Below are 24811 nucleotides of genomic sequence, written 5' to 3'. Positions count from 1 at the left end.
ATTATGTGACAGGCGATTCAAAAGGAACTAGGCTGGGGAAGAATAGTGAAAGAAAAGTACAAGGGAGTGGTTCACCAAGCTGAGTGGACAGTTTTGTTTGTCGTCCCAGTTCTTTTGATTCTTTAGGAAAGACAAAAATATACTTTAATTTCTTACATACATATTTCTATACGAAAGCCTTTTGTTTAAAATTTACTAGCTAATTGTAAGTACTAATTTTATGTAGTGCACTCAAGAAATATACTGTTAAATCGTTTCCGACATACTGACGTACTTCAATCCTGATTATTAGCATACATCAAAGTCACAAGTGTCTCATGAATAAGCATCCAACTAAGCCATAAATTGCCGATATTCAAGTGTAAAACCATGCAAACTTTAAGGGGCTTAAGTTCCCATCTGCACAATTTACCCAAAGAATCATCGATGGTAATTAGCCCCGTCAACAATCTAAGAAGCGGCAAGGAATTATTCAATGCGAGCTGGGAAAGTGTCAGCTGGCCGAACTGAAATTAATATTTTAGGTCGTGCCAAATTATAAGCCAGGAGCCACAACTCCGCAGAAGGTCACAGGAAAGCCGAAGTATCGTTTAACACTTCATTAAAAGCCATTCCGACAACTTGTAGACAATTAAAGACAAGTCGAGGGCTGCAGAGTGGGCGCCACTTAACACATTTCCAATGTTCATTGACCGGCAAATGAAATAAAAATTGCAAACATCTTCAACTCCGGTAGCGAATGCTTCATTTAACAGCGACAAAAACAACATCGCAGGCAGCTATTTGCAGGGGGTCCTTGTAAAAGGACTCTCCACACCGAGGCAATAGACAAAGTTCCCAGGCCACAAATTACACTTTGGTTTGGCAGCATAAAATGGCGTAAAAATTGCAGCTGTTTCTGCCACTCGAATGCGAGCAAAATTATTGAATGTCCTTGCTTCTTGTCTGCCGTTCCAGTCATTCCGAGAATCTTATTCTGATATAATCAGGGATTTTCTTTCGTAGAAAAAAATTGATTCATTAAATCTGGAAATAATTTCTATTATAATTTTAGAAATATAAATATGATTGATTTTCTAAAAGTGTTTACTATTCCATACAAAATATTAGCTGCAATATATTATTAATCTTACTAATATTCTATTACGTGTTTGCGTAAATGGTATTTTAAACTATTTGGTTACAAGTTGTCTTTAATTTCTGAAAGAATGAGTTTTTATTTTGGGAAATCATAAACGGGAATTTCTGCACATCCCAGCCATCTTTGAGGTTCCTTTCTGGCCATGCTTTCCCGTCTGGTTCTGTGTATGCCTGTGTATTTTTTATGATGCTTGAAAATAAATAAACACTCAATACCCAATGCCAAAGAGCAGACGGAGCCAACTTTCAGTGGCAGACACCAGAGAATCCGTGGCACAGGCGATGGGAAAGGCAGACTGGCAGCATCGCGCACATTCAATAAATCTTCAGCTGTGAATAGTCACTTGAGACGGAATCGGAGGAGGAAGAGCAGCTTCCCAGGACACTAGGACTCGAACGCCTTTCGCTTTCAGTTCCATCTGCTCCATTCCACCTAATGGCCGCAGTCATGAGCTGTTGGATAATAATAATGATGATGCTCTCATACCGGCACAGAACGTGTTTTGCGGGGCATATTGGAGCTAGTGTGTGAAAAAGCGCAGCTTGAACGTATGAACGACGGACTTAAGGCCTCTAATAGCCTCATATTTTGCACTCCAATACATAACTCACTGGGCGCCGGAAGCGGAAGTCGAGAACGGAGGACGCGAGATCAAGACCAAGGCCAAGAGCTCTGAGACAATGAACAAAACAGGATATAAAGCCACAATGATTTGCCGAATATTTGATATCCTAAGTATATGATTAGAGTGATTAACAAGACCAAGTTCAATAAAGTAAAAATACCACCATTTTAGCTATTATATTTGGATTATACATTGATTAAACTAGATTTGGGTAGATTTTCAAAAACGAAGTTAGTACAAAATTCTTGAATGAAAATAATGATATTATAAAATACACTACTACACTACAATTATAATCTATTAAACTAATTACAGAGCACGCGAGTATCTTTTCTTACAAAAGACAAAATACGATATATTTTGATTCCAGAAGGGTATTCAAACTAGAATTTCCTCAAAGTAGGCAACATGCAATGCTGAGCACTACAAAATGGATGCGGATGCAAGGAAAACGTAAATCAAACGGGGAAAATGGCAATCGCAACTCTCGACCCCGAACAAACATTCAATCTATAATGGCATTTACACGACTAGGAACAGGATATGTAATATCCTTTTGGGGTTTTTAGCCCGAGCTGAAAACTGAAACGCTTCGCTCCTCCCGTTCGTTCGGTAGGCAGGTCCTTCGAAAACAGGCTGTATGGGATGCAACTTACTTTCAAATAAATATGGCGCAGCCCTTTGGAACCCCGTCGCCATAAATCTCAACAATTTCCGCTGTCTGTGAGAGCAGAGGGCCCGCAACTTCCATGGCCATCTATGGATTTGCTATTGAAATTTATGCGCATGGGAGTGTCTGGCCAAGTGGATCCTAACTCTTTTTGTTTTATTTACTAAGGCAGGAAGAGGTGGGCCAGCCGGAGATACTTTCCCCTGGCTTTAGTTTAGGTCACTTAATGGATTTATTCGATTGGAAAGAATGAAAGAAGTGTCTATGGTTGCAATATCTGTCAAAATTGTAATACACTCTTTAATTTAAATCAAACTGTGATTTTGTTTCCCTACAAAAATCCTAATTACACACACTTTGTGTGCCTTTCGTTAGACCTTAAAAAGAGCTTGGCGCCAATCATAATTTTTATGTCTTAAGCGGCCACATAACACTCAAGTGCGAGGCTCAAAAGAAACGGCAACTTTCACTTGGTGCGCTAACAACCGAAAGGAGGCCAGGCGAAAACTCCGCTTGGCAATTTAAAAATTAAGGCGAGGAGGCTCCAAGCGGAGCAGCAAAACACTTTAACTAAAATTAGAAAAACGCAAACGAGCTGAATGCAGGCGAAGTCCCTCTTCCTTTTGACCATAATCAGCACTTGCAACTTGGCAAGAAAAACAAGCGTGGGATACACTGAAAAATGCAGACAGCAGATTATACCTTTTCTTAATTTAGTAATAATATCAATTTGACGTTAATGCAGTTAAAAAAGGTAAACCAGGTTTCCAAATGTTATTGTTTTAAATTTGAAACGGAGAAAAAAGATTTGATTTTCAAATTCTAATACTTCTCCAATTTCTTCTCTCTGTATGAAACAAGGAGGCAAATATGCAACAGCAACATCAACGTCAACTGCAACACGGCACTATAATGAAGCTATCAACCGTAAGATGGCGCTTAGGCACGCAATCATACTTTGGAAACCTTAAAGACCCACGGCTATATGCGACTGGATCGTGGAGAGCGTCATACAAGCCAGGTATGTAGTTCTGAGAAACACAGTTTTTGGAAATATGTCTCTTACTATTAAAAGTCTAATTGTCAAAATTGCAGTATTCTTCCCATATTGTGCAAAGCAGAAAACATATTCATATCTTAAGGAATATCGTAGAATTTTGAAGATTGAAAACCATAGATGCGAAACTATATTGCACTCTATTTTGTAGCATATCCTTTAAAGAGATATTTAGTTCCTCAACGGTAGGAAATCCGATACCAGAACACCCCACCTAAATCAAGTGGCCTGCATCGTTGGCGTGGCCGTTTTCGTAATTTTCACTATGCCGCATAGACACGGCAGGCACTCACACACGCGGCGTATGCTTAATATTTCCGCCGCATCCTATGCGCATATTCATTTTTGACGACGCTTTGACGTCGCCCGTACGTTGACCGCTGGGGAATCGCCGGTGGGGGCTTTTGCATTAGCGTTTAATAGTAGACGACGCTGTCCTGGGTGCTGCCATCTTGCCAGCTGTACGGTTATACCCCGCGGTGCTGACCTAAATTTTCCGGTTTATGAAAAATATATGTGTGCAATGTAAAATGTTTGCCTCTGCTGCATGCATAAAGCGTTGAAAAAAAATGTATATATAAAATTATGTAAATATATATATATAAATATATATATTAATATATATATGCGCAGCTCTCTCTATACATATATATTTATTTACATAGGGCTTCGGTAGAACTGGCCAAGTTTATGAAGGCTTTTTAGTCAAACTCTTAATGGCTACAAATCGTGGCGTCACGGAAAATCGCCAGAGTTGCGGTTATGCCAGGAAACATCAAAGAAAACAAAACTTTTGTAGCAGAGTTTTGATTTGAAAGGAGGGAACACCATTAAGATCTTGTATAATATTTAAATATCATCTAACATTTTAAATATTCGATTAAGATCGTACTTATTTTCAATTTTCAATTTTTAATTTCAATGTATTAGCTTTTATAATAATAAAGAACCCATAATTTAATTACCTTATAACCCCAATTTTTAAGCTTTAATACTACTTATTTAATAAGTGTCAGCTTCAACGCTACCCTATAAGAAACTTTTAATAATGTCAAAATGTCAAATGTGATTTGGTTGATACACTTACTACGTCTGATTGGGAAAGTCGGTAAAAAACGACAGGTGTGCTTGAAGTCCTGTGACATTCAAATAATATCTATATGCCCTCGCTTAAGACTGTCTTGTAAAGCTTAGAAAACATATCCGATGGATAAGCATTGCAGAGCTCAGCAAATGTGAACCAGTTGGCTGTGCACTTCGAAGTGCGGTCAAGCATTTTGTAATAATATTTATGCTGATACCAAGATTTCTTTCCTGTTCCGTTGAGTAAGGGGAAATAAAATGTTTGGGTTGGGGTTGAAGTACAATTGCCAGCTGTGGAGGCTACAAAACACCATCATATGCAAGACAACTTGAATTTATGAACAATTTTTGGGTAAAGCATGGAGCAGCTTATCATGAGCAATAAACGCTAATGGATGAGCTTTATGTCGGTCAAGAGGGGGGTGTCCCCACCACTACTGTGCACACTTGAAGTTCAACCCCGAAAAGGTGACAAAAGTTATCGCAATTTTATGAGTAATCCTCTGACACCCTGACAAGGACATGCACTGATTACGGTGTCACAGACTGACCCCGCACAGCCCCCCTCGGAAGGCGGTAATAAAATTTTCACATCAGATAGATTTTAGCATTGTCTCGCTTAGTGCAGATAATATGTCCGACTGTGAGTGAACGTTTGTGGGGCTTTGACGTCCTTTCCTACCTTATAGTCAGCCCTGTCTGCCTGTTGGCTCGGATGTTGTTGTGAGTCATATTAAAAAGTAACGAGCAAAATATTATGAAGCCAGACAAAAGGCACTTCCGGCAGCAAAAGAGCGAGAACGGGCGGGGGGATCTCCTCCTATATTGGATTCACACGATGCAATGTTTTGTGAAGGATGCCAGCCAGCTTAACTCTTGTTCACTGCCTGTTGTTGTTTGGCTGGCCAACACAATCCCACCAAAAGACCACCAGCCCAGACCATCTCCCCCTATATTATATTGTGTTTTTGGACCCAGACAAGTCTGCATTGCCGCATGTACCATGTCCTGTCTCGTTTCCGAGGTTATCTCGTCCTTTGCCTGGGGGCAGCTCACACAGCATTATTAATAACCATAACTCAAATCTATTGCCGCTTTACTGCTCATTGATTCTGTTTATGGCCATGATTTCGTCAGTTCGCTTTGTCTGCCTTCCCCTTTGGTTTTCGACTTTTTCAAAAGTTTTGATTTCATCGCAAAGGAGGAGTTTCATGGCGAGTAGCGGGAATTTTAATGGGCTTAAGAGCTGAAACAAGTAAATCGACTTATTTACGATGAAATGCCACTATGTGTGGTGCAATACATACTTTTTGCCCACTGTTGTAGGATTTGGCACCTAAGATAAGACTAGGTGAAATATATTTAAGTATATTGATGTTCACCGATCTCTTTTACTTGAACAGTTAGAATAAAACAAAGCTTGTAATAATTCACCAACCGGAACTGAAATGTCTTCAGCCTGTTAAGGGCTGAAATCGATTTCTGTGGCCCATCAAAACTATATCCAAAAATCCCCTTTCCGACAACTCCCCCGTTTTCCGCAACGGCTTATCACTCAAAGCTGGCACTTGTGAGATATCCAAGAAACGCCAGCGCCAACTGGTCTTTTGCGGCAAGTTTTAATTGTGCTCATATCTCAAGAACTCTTCTGGATCGCTTCGCTGCTTGTGGGAAAGTTTGCATTTGGCCATTTGTGTGTGGCCAAACTTTTTTGGGGCACAGTCACACACACACACACACACGCGCATTCACACTCCCTGTTCCCAGCAAATTGCTCAACAATCCATGTTGCCATTTTACAACACTTGGAATTTCTTTTGGACAATTCGCCTTTGGCTTAGACCCGCTTTGGATGTTGACTTTTACTTTGGCCAAGTGGACTCAGTGCAGCCCTCGCTGGCCGTATAATTTCAATGCTCACTGTCGTAAATAGCCTGGCCACCGTCGAGAACGATGAGTATTTTCTTAATTTTCTTGCACTTCCTGCAGCCCGGCAAAAGTTTTCCCAGCTCTGCCAGCTAGAATCATCATCATCAGCAGCAGCGGCAGCAGCTTTTCCGTTTGTCAGCTGGAAAAGAGTCGAGAAAATGGGGATGGGGGGCAAGCTTCGACATTAAAGTATTATGCAAGCGTATTAATGCACTCAACGGACACGGAGACTTGACAGACGGAACGGAACAGAAAAGTGACCGGCTACACGGAGAGAAAGTATCAGATTTAATATTCAGACAAGTATTCAAATAGTAAAAACATGATTGCACGTAGGGACTTCTTATAAATAAAATATTAAAAATAACAAAAAGTATATATAAATTGTAAGATTATTTTTAATATTAAAAATTTGAGTCATGTTTTCTGTGCACAAAAGTGCAATGATAAGCTAGGGAGCAGAATGCAATGGAAGGATGAAAGAGAAATTCCAAGCTGCATCAAAAGTTCTCCACAGGCAGCAGTAACAGGAAGCGTCTTAACGTGGCCCAAACTCTTGGATTAGATATTAGCCCATCCGCGCTGATTCCGAAAAGGGAATGTATCACACTAAGAGCGTAAACAATTTTATAAAAAATACAAGCGGTGGCTTATTAAATTTCCCATAATACTGGAAACGACAAACTTAAGAAGATTGTTCTTATCATTTAGGCAACGCGCTCGGCACAGGCTTAATTGAATTAGGGTTTAATTCCCCAGGAGCCTCGACCCATGTAAAATATCAAGTTGCTGTCTGGTCAAGACGGCTGCGGCGTGGCATTGTGTTGTGTAGCGGTGTCTTGTCAACTGTCAAAGTCATTGTTGACCGAAGGCCGCCCACAGATGTACACAGATATATAGATTCCTCCCCGTGCGATTCGATAGGATGTGTATTCCCAAATGCACTTCGATGTGACGCCTCGAAACGGATGATGTCTACACAGAAACCAAACAAAGCAATAGCAAAAGAGCATCGTTTTATTGCTTTGGCAAAATTGATTATGGAATAAATAATATTTTGGAATTTTTCACAAATTAACTGAACTGAACAATAACCATTTAAAAATGAACTTTATAGTACTTATTTTTTAAGACTTTGAGTGTTATCAATCGAGCAGGGAGTGATCTAAATCTGGCCACTACAGGAAGAGCTATCATCCTGTCGTTCCTGAAATCAGATGGCCATAGGATAATCCATACAATTTTCCCTTAAGCTCGAATTGGGATATTAGTTTCTTTTTTTTTGCACTTTACGAATTGAACCACACATGTAATTTGATTAGGAAACCCGATCGAACAGTCATTTATTTCACAAGCTGGATCTTTTCTATGGGGGCGTTAACTTCCATCGCCTGTCCACTTGACATATTTTTACGGTTGAAAAACTCGAATGGGTCGGGCGCTCATTCATTCCATGATTCGTTTATTCATTCATCAATCAGCGTACGCGACACTGCATGAAAAATGTCAGTGAGGAAAGCATCAACGCGTGGACAGGGAGAAATTTTGTTTCGATCTGTTGGATGCCCACGAAGATGGGAAGCTGACTTCGGCGGGGAATACCATTACCTTGCTGGCTGCCAAACGGAAGCTGCTCCTCGCCCGGCTTTTCCATGGTGGGCAACTCCATTGCACCCCCACTCGAATGATTTCGCTGCTTGCCGTTACCCATTTTCGTCGATGCGTTGTGAAAATTGGCAAGTCACTTTTCAACATTTTCCGCGAGCCGTGAAGCAATCAATATTGATTGCATAATGAATGACAATCATCGCTGCGCTTGACACTCGACCCCAAACCTCAGCGATCCACCCACATTTCATATTTCTGCACAGAGAAAAACATTCAAAGTTCTTAAAAACCAATAGAATCCGTAACGCCATTCTCGTTTTGAAATTGTACTAATTAAAGTAAATAGTCTTTAAACTATGCGTACCTTCCTTAGTAAAACAATGTCATTACTCTCAATCCACAAAACTTCCGAATATTTTACAGAATTTTAGATAATTGGCGCTGTCATAATGTTGTGCTTTCTCCTGGTGTGGGATTTCCCGGGATATGTGTTGACCTGCTGCATTCTAATTGCGCTGGCTCTTTTCCGAGGGTTCAATTGGCAGAAGCAATGCAAAACATTCCAGCGCTGGTGAAGATGATTCAATTGACATTCCCATTGCCACCGAAAGGGGGATCCGATCCGGATGCTCCGCTGGTGGCGTTCATGTGAACGTCCGGAGGATGGTGACAAGGACGAAGGACGTCCAGCCATCCAAACCGACCAGGCAGCCGCCACACAATGGCCGCCACTTGGCTGGTCGCTGTCATGGCCAACTTGGCCAACAAGGATGGCAGTTGCAGCTCCAGTTGCAATTCCTCTGGCCCCTCTGCCACAAAATCCCCGTATTTCTCTGTCTGTGCCACTGTTTTTGTTAACTTTTCGAGCTCAGTTCGCTGGATCTTTTCGTGTACGTGTGTGGCGTTTTGGCCGGCACTTTTATTTCTTGCTGCCTTCCTTGTTTTGGCCGTATTTTGTTGCAGTTTGTTTTGTGCTTTGTTGGTTGCCATTGCGCCATTTTAGCCGTTGATGTTACCTGCTGCCATGGCTTGTAATACTCTAGCGGAAAAAACACTGAATCGGGAGGATTAGCTTATCTAAGATATTTTCTATATATAATTAAAAGTATTTAAATGAATAAAACAATTTCTGAAAAAGCCTGAATTCTTTGACATTTAATAATATAAAAATACTTCTATATTTTCCTCTACTTTAAGATGTAATTTTTTATTGCATATTTGGCATCATTTGCATAAAAGACTTAAAGCATTATTACTTAAAGGCTAGAATAGAGTAATTCTGTTTTTCACTTACTCCAAATATTTTGCACTACTTCTTGTTCCTTTTCTAGTTCACCGTGTATGTGTCACTCAACGGCATTGAATTCGATGTGAGTGCCAAAGTCTGTGTTCCTGTTCTTGGGGTATTTTTTAAATTGAACATATTTCCGTTTGAAATATACTTTTTTCCGAACCCACTCCTTCCATCGAATTCGCTGCATCAACGGGGTATTCATTTCCTGTTTGTTACGGTCCAGACTGAAAACTCTCTGGAGCGAACGGACCAGAAACTGAAGCATCCTTCAGCCTTATTGAGTTGGAAAGTTTAAAGAGAAACATTTGTTGACAAACGGCGGTGGATGGCCAAAACTATTAGGCGGGCATTATGCCGCAATCGTTTTAAATATGCACACAAAACCTAAACGCAAATACTGCAAATTGCTTTATGCATGTTTAAAATCAATTAATTAAGCAAAATTTATTTGATTCACCAGCACGAGTATCCTTTTTTGCTCCTTGCTTTGTCAAGTTTAGTTGGGTACCTGCAAGAATGTGCAAATAAAGTGATTCCAATTTAATGAATTTCAGATTCCCTTTGTTTACCATTACTATTATTATTTTTTTATTATCCTGTCATGCTCTATTGCGTTGTGCACAAAGGCTTTGCCAGCAAATTATTTAAGCGAAATCAATTTTATTAACTTTTATTGAATTTTTCATTGGGTTCAGCCAATTAAACCTATGGTTGTTCCCGACTTTTTCAATATAGTTTTAGTTATAATATATTTTTTTTAGACTGCACTGTTTCTGCCTGTCATTATTGTTGAAGAATGTTTGTGACAAGCGGAAGCGGACAATTGACAAAGTTCACCTTTACATAGAAAAAACGTACATGTGAAAAGTTCAGATATGGTCGTTCTTAAATGTAGACTCACAAAGATGTTCTGAAAATTTTAAACTTAACTACCAAAGAATGGCATATAGTTGTTCAATATTTTTTGTTGGGACTACAAAAACTTAATGAAATATAAATATATTGTAGGATATTCGAAATAAGAATAGATTGACTTTAACAAGTAAATAAAATTAAACCTAAAATCTTTTTAAGCTTAAATGCAACAAACCTTAAAAATGAGTAAATGGAAAGGCGCAAACTTGAAACTGTCATAGTCAGCGTTTTTATTGCACGCACATGCATTTCCGTTCCGCGGGGTGGGGGGAAGGACCCCCCACATAAAATAAATATTTTAACAAGTGTTATTTTAATTGCGTGCAACTGCAGCATGCACAACATTTCACAGTTTCAACTTGGTGTTTTTGCAGCTACTGTTATTTACCTTTGACTGTTGTTGTAATGTGTGAATGGGCGGGCCCTATAGGTATGTCGTGCACTGTATGTATTCCTGCGTGAGGTTGCATAACTTTCGGACCGCAGGACAAGTCCAAACTTATGTGCTCGCATGAAGAACGAGCCGAGAATAAACCTTTTTATCTGATTAACGCGATGGCTGCATAAAAATTCCCGTCATTCCAATTTAATTTGCTCAACCGGGGCCAAGTAAAAGTTTTCACTTTGTCACCTTACTTTTCCAACGCTATGCGCTGCATAAATCAATTCAATTTGTAATAAATTTCAAAACTTTTCATTTTATATTAATCCTGATGCCAGCCAACGCCTGTCGTCGTCGCAGTTGGCCCTTTTCTTTTTTTGCCGCCACAAGAAATCAATTTAATTCTAATAAAATAAGTGAGGGGAAAGTTTCGTTGCCTCTTCATCTTTATCGTACACACTGAAAATAAAAGCGGTTAAATGTACGACAAAGGACAAATAAATAGTTTAAAGACCGCATCAACTTATCTTAATTATCATGCTTTCATTTTTTATTATGATTGCAAAATAAAATATTGAGCAAACCATTAATTTGAATAATTATTTAACACATATTTTCTCAGTGCAGAGAAGACGTTGTCCTTTTAGTGTTTTTATTCGCTTTTATTAAAGCATATTTCTGAGCCCCAATTTTGCACATTTCCTTTGTCCTGCCGAGGTCCTTTCCCTGCCTTTTTTCTCAGATGCCGTTCCTGGCTGCAGCTTAACAAATTGACTTTCTCCGGCCGCGGTCTGCCTTAGATTTCCTGGTCCTTTTATTTTCCGCACTCCATACTTACTTAGTTTTTTCTTCTGATTATCGGCTGAGTTATTGCTGCAGGCAGAAAGGTCCTTTTATAGCCTGTCTGGACGCATCGTCGTCACTTTGTCGACGATGCGGGCGCAACCGGGCGCATGATAATTTCCAATGCCAATTCCTTCATCCTTCCTGCTCATGATTTACTGACAAGTAATTTTGGCTTAACTGTGTGGCTAGGTGCAGAAAATATCTAAAAGACTCGCGGAGTCTGTTTTTGGGTTTAGTTGCAGGATATATATCAATTTGCTGTCGAGCGTCTGGAAAGATTAGCTCCAGGACAAATTAACCGATGGATGAACAAACTGTCAAATAAATGTAAAACCTCCAGATAAACTAGCACCAAAATCCCGAAAATTAACTTAAAAACAGCTTAACCCTTTAGTGCCAAGCACGAGGCAAGCTAGCCCCCGAACAAGCTAACCGCGAGATAAAAGTAAAATTAGACTATGAACTCATTTTGGCCGGTTTTGCCTGCTTTCACCTGAACTATTTGCTTAGGTCGTGTGCATATACCCTGCACCCCGGCAACCAAGAAATGCAATCAATTTGCTCAACAATTTTTGTCATTTGTTTAATTGGAAATTGCCAGCTGCAGGCTTTTCCTTTTGAATGCAGAGTGGAGATCAGAGAGAAAGAGAGAGAGAGCTGGAAAATTCCTTTGAACATTTCGAGAATTCTCTTTGTCCTGAGCCTACCAACTGCAAGTCCTTTACCCCATTTTGTTGATTGGTCGCCTTCAGGCCTTGAGAGCTCTGTGCAACTTTTGTTGATTTTTAATTGCGTCGATTTCTGCAGCACACAATCACCCTGAAATGAAATAATTTATAGCCCAGCCAAAACCCTGTACCATAGAGCCTATAGCCTCTTTAGACAACTTTCGAGAGCTCATTTCGCATGCAATGTGCAAATAAAATACAGTCCGAGCTTTTTGCTCAGCTTCTTTGTGTCTGACTTGCCAATTTGTGCCGGAGTCAACGATTTGCGATTTTCTGTGGTGTTCATTCTGAGAGCCCGCAAAAGTACACTTAAAACCCTAATCAATTAAATATCCCTCGTAACAATTGAAATGATTTGGCTTTGTTATTGGTTTTAAGGCAAGCCATTGTAAAACTTTAATAATATTCATAAAAATTTCTAAAATATAACGCTTACTTGCTTACTAATTTGTACAAATAAGTAGTACTTAAACTTTTGTAAATATTTCAGTGTATTAAATGTTGTTGAATAGTTAATACGATTGTTCGAAAGTTCCTCTTTAAAAACAAGTAGAGTAGGTTTAGTCAGTCTTCTTAACAATTGCTCAATCTTCGCAAATCCGTTGGTCATTTTAATTATTTTTATTAGAAGCGTATACGTAATATAATTGTCCTCACGCCCAAGAACCAAAGGTGGCGATGCAATTGCTTTATAGTCCTCGCCAGCACACGTTTTATTGGAGTGTTTAACTCATGACCAGACATTAACAACGTCTGGCGTCTCCTCCCTTTATCTTCCACGGGCAATCAAAGCATTGTCCTTTTACTACTACCGCCTCCACCCGCACCACTTTCGATGCCAGGATGCGACAACAGTGAAAGCTGAAAGCACTTGGCTGCATCTTGGCTCATCATCAACGCCAAGTAATTGCCATTGCAGCACTCCATCGCAACCCGCACTTCCCTCGAGCACGGCAACTTTCGGGTTTTTGTGTGCTGTGGTATTTATCGTACCATGGCGCAGTCCTTGCAGGATAAGGTGTCCTTTCTTGGAGTGACAATTAATAAAGCGCTTCCCAGGACGGAGGAAAGCCATTTGGCCCTGAGAAATTTATCGAGAGACCTAACAATTCGCGATCGATTCTATCTGATGACTATCTTACTAAAAAGTAAATGCAAAGTACTTTTTTATGTTTTTGAATGGACCTAAACTTTGTACATACTTTTGCTTTTATAGTTAATTTAAAGGACATCATATTTAAGACAAAATCATGAGAACATTATTTTTATTGTTAGTACAGATGTCTTGGGGGTTTTGCCTCTGAGGGCTATTTGTCAAGCAAATTGGAATTTTTAGTTTATTAGTGCTTTTTAATAATATTTTTTGGCTCCAAGGCCAAGCAAATTTATTTGTCACATTAATTGCTGTGCTTGTCAAACACAAAAAAGGCATAATTGGCGTTCCCCATTCATAGTGTTTTATAAATGTACATATAATATTAAGCTTGCAGATTTTGTCTTCTATTAAATGCACATTTTTAGTAGACTTTATGAAAATCAGTATTTATCTGCATATTTTCTGACCGGATACCAAGTCAACCCAACTAAGCCTCGACAAATATCGAAAGGACCTAACACTCTACTACTACCTCTGCATCTGCTCTTTTCTGCACTCTGTGCCCTCCACTTCACTTCAATTCATTTAACTGTGTTAAATTAAATCACAAATCAAAAATCAATTACAGTTATTACAACGACTGCGACGATGTCTACGATTTCCAATCTCTAAACGAGCGCGAATTTCCACCCCTGTTCGCCTTTTCCGACCCCCCAGCAGCTGCATCCCAAAGTGGGGTCCTGCGAAGGGATGGGATTGTAGGAAGTTCTCGACTGGCATGGTGACCTCTATCTATATCTCTGGTTCTACGGGTCTGATTCCGATTCCGATTCCCACACCGAAGGACTCCGGAGGAGTCTGGGGCTGCGGCTCCTTGGGCGCACATTCCTGCAATCTGTTCGAGCTGCCTTTCTGCCTTTTCTGCCATTTGCCGGCTGGTTTGGTTGGATGGCTCGATGGCTGGCTGGCTGCCTGTGACTTCTGGCCAAAGCTTCATCAATAATGATGTTATCGGTTGCACAGGCACACACCGAAGGCAACGAGGCCAGCACACGCTGCATATTTATTTAAAGTTTTATGGGTCCGGGCCCGGCCAGGCCAAGATGGAGTCTAGTTGGAAATGGAAATCGAGGGGCGGCGGAGGAAGCAATTCCAACTGGTTTTTAATTTCGATTTGATAAAGATTTTAATAATGTTAGCCCAAGATGGTGTGGCGAAGCGAGGGTTCAACATCAAATTAGTGTAACGGATGTTGATTGCTCGACGAGCTAAAAGTGATTGCAGTTGATAGAAAACGTTGATTGATTTTTTCTCTTCGCCACCAGTTGATTGGGATTGGAAGTGGGAAATGAGTTTCGAATTTTCAATTTTTTATTTTTGTTCTAAGATTTATTAATCCTTTTTAAGTTAAGTCTAATATTTAAGGGCGACTTAGTAAAATGTTTTTTGATTTGTTGAGCTCATATGTTTTTCTCAAATGAATACAACCACTGCATATTTTGTGTGTAGTATTCGAAAAATGTAAGGTATTCAAATGAATTTTCCCACTTTGTAAAATGTGGAAAACAACATATAAAATACTCACGCAAGGGGTTCAAAAATCCATTTTCCTGTTTTCGTTCCAAAGTTGTTTTCATTTCATTAATTAATTTAGCTTTACATCGAAGATCCCCTTTGGAATTTTCTGGTTACCTCAGTTGTTTTCCTTATTTCACTTCGGGATGTTTCATCCTGAACCCTTTGAATTGCCCGCCCCATCTCTGGGACTCTGGATTCCGCCAGTTGACTTCTATCTTGGGGCCCCACCCTTCCGTTGTTAAGCCGTTTGCTTTGTCATTTTGTTGGAAATTAATTCCCGTTTATGTACATTCTGGCAGCTACTGATACTTTTTATTTCGGTGGTTGCAAATTTCATTTGGAACCAGAATCTGTACCAGTACAAGAGGCAGGAATCCCCTTCATCCGCTGGCCCAAATCAACCCCACAATCCTTATCCGAGCTTCATTTGGCTGGAATGTAACCAGACAGTAACAACTCCTGACTGGATTTTATGAGTTCTGGCTCAACTACAAATGGCAGCCATAACACTAAAGAATCCCCGCCCTTTTCCAACAGAGATGAATGTGAGTTCCCAGCAGCTGCTGGCCAATTAGATTGAAAAGTTTTACGGAGAGGGGGCAAGTAGGATAACAATTTACCCGTTCGAGTGCCGGGCTGCTTGATTAATTCCAGAGAAGGAAATCCCCAGTGAAACTGCATTGTCATTTGCATATCCTGAGTCAGGGTCGAATGTGGGATTTATACTAGAGCCCCGATGGAGCCCAGATTTTGTGGTTTTACTTTTCCGCATCATCAAATCGAAGCATGCAAAAAACATCATGACTGGCGTAATTTACACGCCAATGACTTTCGAATCGACTAAGTACACAGGCACGCACATATGATACATATATCCGTACATTGATACGGACTGGGTCCCATCTTGGCCTAATCTTATCGGGCATGGCACAGCTCATATAGCTTGGCAAAATCGCTTTAATATTGAAATTGCCAATTTCGATATTCATTAAATGTAGCGATGTTGAACGAGGAGCCAAGCAATCCTGTGCGGCGGAGGCGGAGGGGCGTGGCGACAATGCGGCTTCTGTGCAAGGAAGCGTGCTTATCCTGCCATCATTTCTGCTCCGGGGTGTGATATGTCGATAGGGCGGGGGCAATAAGAATCCATAAACATCAATGTCGCTAAGCAGCGAAATCAATGCACTAAGGGAAGAAGTGTAGCAAGTGTTGTATCTTTCTAAAGAAATATTATAGATCTAAGACACAATATTGATCCTGCCAAGAATATTTTTCTGTAATCCAAAATATTGCTATGAAAATGGTTGAATCAGACAAAATTTATTTCATTCTTTACCACAGTATTTGATTTTTCTGAGTGCATGGAAATTTTACACGGATCTCATTTCCGCTTTTGCCTCAAACCCAAGCTGAAAATTTTGTTCTCACGCATTTTATATATTTAATTCCTTATCAAGGCATCTTCGGCATTGCGGTTCATTATACAGAAAACCGAAAATCTCACAGCGACCATGAGTTAAAGCCTTAAGATCTAGGGGAAATATGTATGGGCTGGCATATATATGGATACGTGGCGCTTCGCTTAGGCCCTGTGTAAATTTCATCAAAATAAATACAATTTATAGCGCAATAAGCCAATTTATGCCCCATGTTCGTACACTCCTCCCACTCCATTCACAATTTGCATAAATTTGGCAAGTCAGTTGGAAGAGGGTCAGGGGATGAAGGCGAGGAAATGTTATATGTGTAAACAGCAAATAAATAATATTTGATTACTGTAATGGTGGGCGTAGCGGGGGTCGCCATAATTTAGCCTTCTGAATTATTGTTTAACTTGCTGTTTAGAATTCTAATGGTCGTTTTTATATTCCTTGAGCAGCAGCTCAACATCCTCTTTGTTTTTCCATTGAAAATTGCTCTAAATTTGGATGGCAAATGTTTGGCAAACTAATCAACTTCTACGCATCTTCAGCAACAGAAATAAATCGAATTCAATATAGAGCATTTTTCTGATGAATCTAAAGCGATCCTGTCTGGGAGCCAAATGGAAAATTCTCTTAAATAAAAGTTAAAAGAGTGGAAAAACAAATGAGTGTGGGAAACCCAATAAAAGGAACACGAAATGGGAAACACACCACAAGAAGTACGAGCGAGAAGAGAAATTAACCCGGAAAGAATGAAAATACTGAGAAAAATGGCTGAGCGTAAAAAAAAGTGTCACACAGTGCGTATGTGGAACATTTTTTAATTGCTTCACATATGTTCAAGTAATTGCTGTAACAGTTTAGAAATCCAGTGGGAAAAGGGGAAAGAGAAAAAAATCGTTTAGAGGCAGAAGAGTTTTACTCACATTCATTTAACCTTTACTTAGTAAAAGTATTCTATGGATATTGTCGCTTGGACTTATTCATTGCTTATAATAAATTTCTTAAACTTTATTTATTTTATTGTCTTAGACATCATTTCACTTCTACTTCATAGAATTATCATATCCAAGTGTTTTTAATTGTCCAAGCGAATGCTAACTACATGTCCTGGCATTGAGCTCAAGCCGCCATACCTTCCTGTTCAGCTCTCACAATGTCTAACTCATAAACCTTTCAGAAAGGGGTTCCAGCTCCTTGGCCGGGCAGGGACTATAAATTTTCTGGGAACAACCAGGCTCAGTTGAGAGTGTAACAAGCCCTAAGTGAAAAATAGAGAAAAATGACGGCTACACAAGATAAACAACACGGCCGAGTGCGAGCGAGCTACATAAAGTAAAACTGTATTTAATTAACCGACATTGCAATTACAAATTCTGTGCAGCGCGGCGAGAGCAAAACCCTGGACTGGGACCCGGGGGTTAAAACAGGACACAGCAGCACAGGATCCAAGGAGCCAAGGAGTAGCAGCTGCTGTTCGGCATACTAAAAAAGACGGCGGGTAAAAAGCAAAGCGATGCCGGCGACGACGAGCAAAACAATTTCATTTTGTGCACAGACGGCTGACTGAACTTATGGGCTGGAATGGCGAAAGGAGCTGCTCGGCTACTGGGCGGCACAAAGCGCCATAAACGTGTCCATCAGCTGAAGGACACTGCACCGTGGTTACAGAATCATCAAGAGTCAGGCTTAGAGGTCCTTGACTCTACGAGCTTAAACTAGCAAAGCCGAATGATCAAGAATGGAAGGGAATTGTAATTGTTTCCTTGGTACAATTCATATATCTAGGAATTAAATAAAACTTATAAAATGAATATAACAATAAATTCATGTATACCAATCTTGCCTTAATATTTCAAATTTTTATAACGCTAACCTTGTGAATAAAACCTTTTAAATGGCCATATAGATTATTAATCATTATTTATGAACCTCTAATAATATTTTTATTTATTTTAATTAATAGTTTTATATTTTTTATTTTTATATATTTGTTTTTTTAATGTAACAAGCCCACTGTTTTGACCAATCGGGGCTAACTTCTGCACACAATGCAGCAGTTTCCAAGGCGTGCAAACAAAAGCGCAGCAGTAGCAGCTGACTTGGAAGAATTGAAGGAAGATGTTGCAAGGAATCAGGACTAGGAATTGAGGTGGCGAAAAGCAGGGCCAAAAGGACGGAGCGAAGCCGCCTTTTGTTTATGGCTTTCAGAATTTACACCTTAAAGAACTGGCAGTGCGAGCAGCTTCATTCTTTTTTTTTGAAACAACCTGGTGTGGGAAATGGGTCTCGGGGGGCAGAAGGAAAATTAACGGTAGCCAGTTATCATCCGGGAGCAGAAGCCTTTTCCTCACCTCACCCACTGCCATCGGTCCTTATCGGTTTTGTCCTCCGGCAACAGACGGAGTTGCTACAAAAAATAAAAGGAAGGAACGTAAAAACTTGTGCATAACTCAGAAAAGTCTTAATGAATTATGAGCCCAACGTTGCCGGGTCCTGTCTCGTCTGATGTCTCGTCTGTTGTCTGCGGTCTGGCAGTTTCCAGGACCGAAGTTCCGTCAAGGATTCTGTCCGCCTGTGGGCGAGCTCATCTGGGTTTGCGGCCGATGATGGCTGTGATTACGGCGGCAAAGGTAAGCCAGTTGGATGCCTTGATTGTGGTAAATGATTATATTACCTGGCTTGGGTTTGGGATTCTGTGTAAGATCTATGATCCATATCATCGTAGGGTGTGCTTAAACCAGGTTTTAAAGAAGAGAACAATGGGGGGATCGTAAAATAGTATGTTCCATACATACTAAGATATAATAGTTAAAATCTTTCAACTTTTCTTTAGCAAAAATCAAGTCAAAATAAAAGCTCGCCTTTCATGAACTCCTCTGGTTTTTGATTCCCATTCAAATTCATTGCAAATGATCGCACAACAATGCTCTACAACAAATGCTCTGCATACCCACGACTTCCTTCCCGCAGGCTTCATAAACAATCGGATCCCCGCACATGACACCGCATAACAGTCCATTTATTTTAATTATTATTGCTATTATTGTCATGCTGACCAACTAAACAACAATGAGCAGAGCTGGCGAAGTGCACAGATGCAACTACATGAACGTAAATAACACACGAGTAGAAGTTGGAAGTTGGCGAGGAGTCTGCGATAAATAAAACTGCAAAGCATAAAATCTAAACAACTGAAATGAATGTTGAAGGCAACTGAAATGGCAACAGAAAATACCAACGGAACGGCAAGAACGAGCAAACAAATAATTCCATGTCACACAATGATGAAAGTTTTGTAATGTTTGATGTTCCTTGAGGAACCCCCATATCTCTCTTGGCTCCCGCTGCTTGCAGTTGCAGAAAATTAAGCAATTTAATTTAATAGGCACGAGGAGCGGGAGGGGAACTACAACTGCAACTGGAACTGGAGCATATCCTCGGCGCTGCTCCTCCTGCAGGACAATAATTCAACACGTATTTAAATGCATATCCTCGGCCCTCTCCTCCCTCAAACACCACCAACTGTCTTGCAAATGAAAATTTACTGTGCATGCTGCCCCTGCCATGAGCAGAACCAGAAATATATCCAAGCCAGAGAGCCAACCGGAATCGGAGACAGAAGAAGAAAGAAGCCGGGACTTTGGTACTACCGAATTCGGAGATACCCTGATATAAAAACCCAACTACGCTGGAAAAGGTCGTAAAAATTATATTTCATTCGTTTTCATTTTTAATATTTTCGAGTGATATTAATACTGTATATTATTTGGATTTTTGAAATTGAAAAGATCTATTTAAAATTTGTGCGAACTTTGAGCTTTTCACACTATATTGACTGCAAGCTTATGCCTAAATATGTATATAGTACCCTCTGCAAGCATAAAAGTGTAGACCGATTTCTTTTTTCCCGTCCTAAAATATTGTTTGTGCCAGTTATTTATGTGTGTGTGTGAAAGAGCGTTGGGAAAAAGTTTGGCCAACAACTGAGAACTAAACTACAATTGCAGGCAAAGCGGCCAATCGAAAAGCTAAATCAAAAATGTTTGCCAACTAGTCCGACTCTAAGCAACTAATTTCAGCTTAACCCAGTTTGGCCGCATTTCCAAAGCAATTACCGTACTTGAGGCTTGATCTTTGATTTATGAGACCGACGACGCAGACTGGCACAACAATACAGCATTTTTGTCATTTAATGCAAGTGAAAGATAAATTATTGCAAACAATTCGGGTTGGCGGTGGGCTGGTGGCCTATTGGGCTATTGGTTGACCTGTCAACGGGGCGGAAATCAGGCAACATCCGCTCCATAAACGGATATCCGGTTTGTTCGCACGTTCACGCTGTGCAGTTTCAGAGGTCCTGGGAGGCTCGGGGGAATAAGCAACTTAAATTTCTCCTTTTGCTTCTTTGTATGGAGTTCATTAAATTGACAAATAAGCAGCAGCTGAAAACTTAAACATAAATAGACTAACATTTGAGGCTATAGGATTAATTTAAATATATTAATTAAAATGAATATAAGTTTCTTTTTAGTTAACTTGTGTGTATATTAAAGGATATAAATCATATCAGAACTAGAGATATTTTATATACATCTGATATCCCTAATGATTTATGTTTGAAGTGGTATAAAGTATAGAATCGGTGCTGTAAAAAATCCAGATGAATTTTAAGAAAGCCTCCTCTTTGTCGTTTTTTCAAAGTACCACTTATCGCAGCGCACTTTGGTAATGATTGCAAATCACTCGAGATTTGCGTGTCATCGAAAAATTAGGCACAGCAATGATAAAAAATGGAACAGTATTATAAATAACCAGCCCAAAAAGTGTTTTTGGGGTTATGTAAAAATATCTGAAGAGAACTCATTTCAATGGTTATTTGCACTTAAAGCAGCCAACCGCCCGTGTGTCACCCTCGCATGTCTAATTCAATTCCATTGCGATTTCTATTAAGACCAGCATCCTTGAGACGCCCATCGAAGTCACTATTCATCCATCCAAGGAGTCAGCAGGGAAGACGCCCACTTCCCCTTTTTTTCACCCGGCCAAATGGCAAGCAAGCGCAATTCGAGATTGGAAAAAGACGAGACGAAATAGGACTGAATCGGCTGAGTTATTACGCAAATTTAGCATCTGAATAGAAAATCGAATATTTCAAGTAGCTGGTAATGACATTTTAGCTCCTCGAGCGTCTCGGCCAAGTTGCGAGTTGTCAGTCGTCGGAATTTTTGAGGTAAGCATTGCCATGGACCACGGACTGTGGTAATTGAAGCTGGCATGTGATTTATTAACTCAATAATGGCACAGATAGCTCAGCATCATCCCCATGCCCTGTTTGTTAATGCCAAGAAAAATTGATGCAAATTTTCGCCGAATTCCCGCTCATACCCCGGCAAAAAATTCCACTTAAATTCCGCGCATAATTCGATTTGCATTCAAAGAGGGAAATAAGCAAATTTGTATTAATCGAAATGTATTCAACTCAAAGGAACGCAGGCCGCGAGCATATGCCTGCAGGCATGGGTTCAATTCTTTTGTGGTTCGTTTTTGGGTTTGAGTCGTAATTGAAATATTCCACTCAGGGTGGCTGGCAGACTCAGAATGTCCCCAAAGCTTTTAAAAGAAAGCGAGGCGAAAATCAAGCCCAATATTATACCAAAATCTTGTTATATGTACATAGATACATGTATGGTGACAGCACACCAAGATCTAAAAACATTAATCTTACCGAAAAGTGCATTTTAAATTTAGAACACTTAAAAGACTATTTGTTTCTAACTTATTATATTTGAACGTCACTTTTATAAGGAAATTTCTAAGCCCCAGACGAACATATTTTTGAGAAACATATAAGATCCGTTGTTTATATGTTTTACTGTAAATTAAGACCAACATCTGGTCCCCGATAATTTATGGATCCCTTGGCGTTTTATTTTCTTTGTCACTGCCAGTGGACAATTACGCAATAAGCTTTCGGCTTTCTAACAGATTTGCTGCCTATCTCGGGTTAATTATTTCCTAATGCCCGTCTTAGAGAGGCAAAGGCATTTCCGTTTCCGCTGTCAGTCGTCGCCATCATCAATCTATATAACTAAAAGAATGGTGAAAGCAGCTGAATAATCCCCATTCCCCGGACATTTGGCCGGGCATAGTCCAATATTTCAAATAGAAAGTCTTTTAAGAAGCTGTTGGCATTTTGGATTTACGACAGCCAACATGTTCCCACTGCCTCTATATTGTATTAACTGCAATAACAACCATAACCAAGTACTTCCCCACTCAAAGGACACAAAAGGGATGTAGAGGGATGAAGTGGCAGGACCAACTAGGACAATTGGTTTGCATTACCAACAACCGAATCTCCGCTTGCCTACACTTGGGCAAACAAATTACAAATAATTACTTCCGAAGGCCATGGCACAGGTGAAACTGTGTAGTGCCCCTGTTTTCTCCAATCACCTGAACACTAACTGCAGGTGTAAACTGGCCCACTTTGTTGCATGTGTCGCTTGTTGTTAACGTCTGTGGTTCCGCCTCCCCTCCTTCTGGACCTGCTGACGATGATGATGGCGATGGCGATTGTTGCTGTGGCTAACTGCAACTGACTAACTGTCTCATTGGTTAAAGGCCTTGGCCAACGTCCTCGACCTACCCACCTGCCACCCTTGGCTCCCTTGGAGTCTCCATCATCGTCGAGCAGCAAAACTGGAAGGGTCTGGGAGCCATCTAATCAGAAATGCAATTATAAGGCCAAATGACACAGCCTTTGGAGCTGGCAGAATGGAGTAATATTACAAGCGAATATACCATACTAGAAAAATGGATCAAGTTGAGCTTCAATCTCTAGATGTATATAAGATATGTCCTTTCCATTGAAAATATATTGAAATAATAATTGGCCAATCTCAATCCCCCTCTAGAATATAGATTATTCTTACGTCTATCCCAAGTTTTATCAATCAGGCGAGACTAAAATAATTTCGCGTTTCACAGTGTAATTACGTAATGCTATGCTATTTTGCTTATTATAGCTTGTTTATCTTAGTTGTGTGAAATTGTTATAGTGACTATTATCAAGGGTTACCACCTCTAAAATGGAGACATTCTAACCAGGATCATCGTAGTAGTCGATCCATCTGAGCACGTTGTATCATCGCATTGATCGGTAACATTATTTTATTTTTTATCCTGTCATAAAATGAAGATTAAAACTTGTTTGATTTTTGCTCTTCCTTAGGTTAAGATATCCAAGTGCGAGTTTAATGTCCTAGTGTGTTCCACATTTGCATTGTCTTCATTTGTTTGTACGGTGATGACGACAGCACTGTTGTCGTCGTAGTCTCCTTGTTGGGGCATTGTCCGGACTCCAATTCCCGGACTCCTATCTCCGGACTCCCGACTCATTGTTGGCCCTTTTTGTTGTTTTTGCGCCTCGCGTGTCTAATAAAAGCGCATCACAATGTGGGTCATTGTACGACGACACAGGCCAGTCGGCTTCATATGACTTTGCATTTGTCAGCAGCATGCAACTGCTGCAACATCAACACATAAAACGCTGCTAACGTTCACATGCCGCACAATCGGCAAGAGGCATGCAGAGAAAACATTTATTTTCCGAATTTTTTAATTTAAACACAAGAAAAACAACATCAAACGGTTTTCTTGTAATATTTAAGAATTGAAACGATTTGCTTGTTATTTTGTTATTCATTAAGTATGTACGCATATTGTAGATTTTTTTCAGTGCCGTCAATCTTTGTTTCGCATAAGTCTGCGACAGCTGCAAATGGAGAAAAGGGGGGAAAACCTATGGAATGTGTGTCAGGCATAGTAAATCGATATGGACTCCTAAATAATTCATTCCTGGATTAATTGTGATTGCGTCTAAAGTCTTCCTGGTTCATCAATTCACTTAACACAAGTAAACGACACATACTTTTGATCAGAATTGTTCATTTCAAATTGCGCCCCGAAAATAGGCAATAAGAACATGTTGCACAAATTATCTACATGTATCTACATCTGAGCAATGTAAAATGTAAAACAAAACGTTAGGGATTTTAAGACATTGGTGTGGGTTTATTTTATATTAAGCTCAAATACTCATATCTTAACATCTTCCACCCCAGGCGGGACCCAAATTAAGACGGCACCACTTGTCACCTGCGAAAGAAATGGTTAGGCTGGTTAAATGGTTTAATGTCGGAACTGGAGAGGATAAAACTTACGAGGATTGGGGCTTGGAATTGGATACCTCGTAGGCTGCCTATTCCACGGCCATTCCCAGGACTGGACTAAACCGAGTAGGCAAACGAGAACCAAGAATACAGATAGAGTTTTCATTTTTACAACGATATTCAAGCTAATCGGCTTTTTATAGGTCTGAACACCAAATAAAATAGGCGTAGCTTCTTAATAGGATTACGAATGCCACG

At 40.0% G+C, this 24811-nt stretch overlaps 1 protein-coding gene and 1 long non-coding RNA gene across 2 annotated transcripts; one reads left to right on the top strand and one right to left on the bottom strand.

Annotated features, from left to right (window-relative positions):
* The first annotated feature begins 23445 nt into the window (after positions 1-23445).
* Positions 23446-23929, top strand: LOC116801191. Its single transcript, XR_004361829.1, has 2 exons — positions 23446-23541; positions 23614-23929. It is a non-coding gene; the product is annotated as an uncharacterized LOC116801191 (long non-coding RNA).
* A 498-nt stretch (positions 23930-24427) lies between these two features.
* LOC6605559 (accessory gland-specific peptide 70A) lies at positions 24428-24739 on the bottom strand. Its single transcript, XM_002030345.2, has 2 exons — positions 24605-24739; positions 24428-24539 (listed from the first exon to the last, which is right to left on the bottom strand). The coding sequence occupies exons 1-2, from the start codon at positions 24717-24719 to the stop codon at positions 24487-24489; spliced, it is 168 nt and encodes a 55-aa protein (XP_002030381.1). The 5' UTR covers positions 24720-24739; the 3' UTR covers positions 24428-24486.
* Positions 24740-24811: the final 72 nt, after the last annotated feature.

Source organism: Drosophila sechellia, chromosome 3L, assembly GCF_004382195.2.
Source record: "Drosophila sechellia strain sech25 chromosome 3L, ASM438219v1, whole genome shotgun sequence".
Taxonomy (NCBI): Eukaryota; Metazoa; Arthropoda; class Insecta; order Diptera; family Drosophilidae; genus Drosophila; species Drosophila sechellia.
This window is presented reverse-complemented; position numbering and strand designations above follow the sequence as displayed.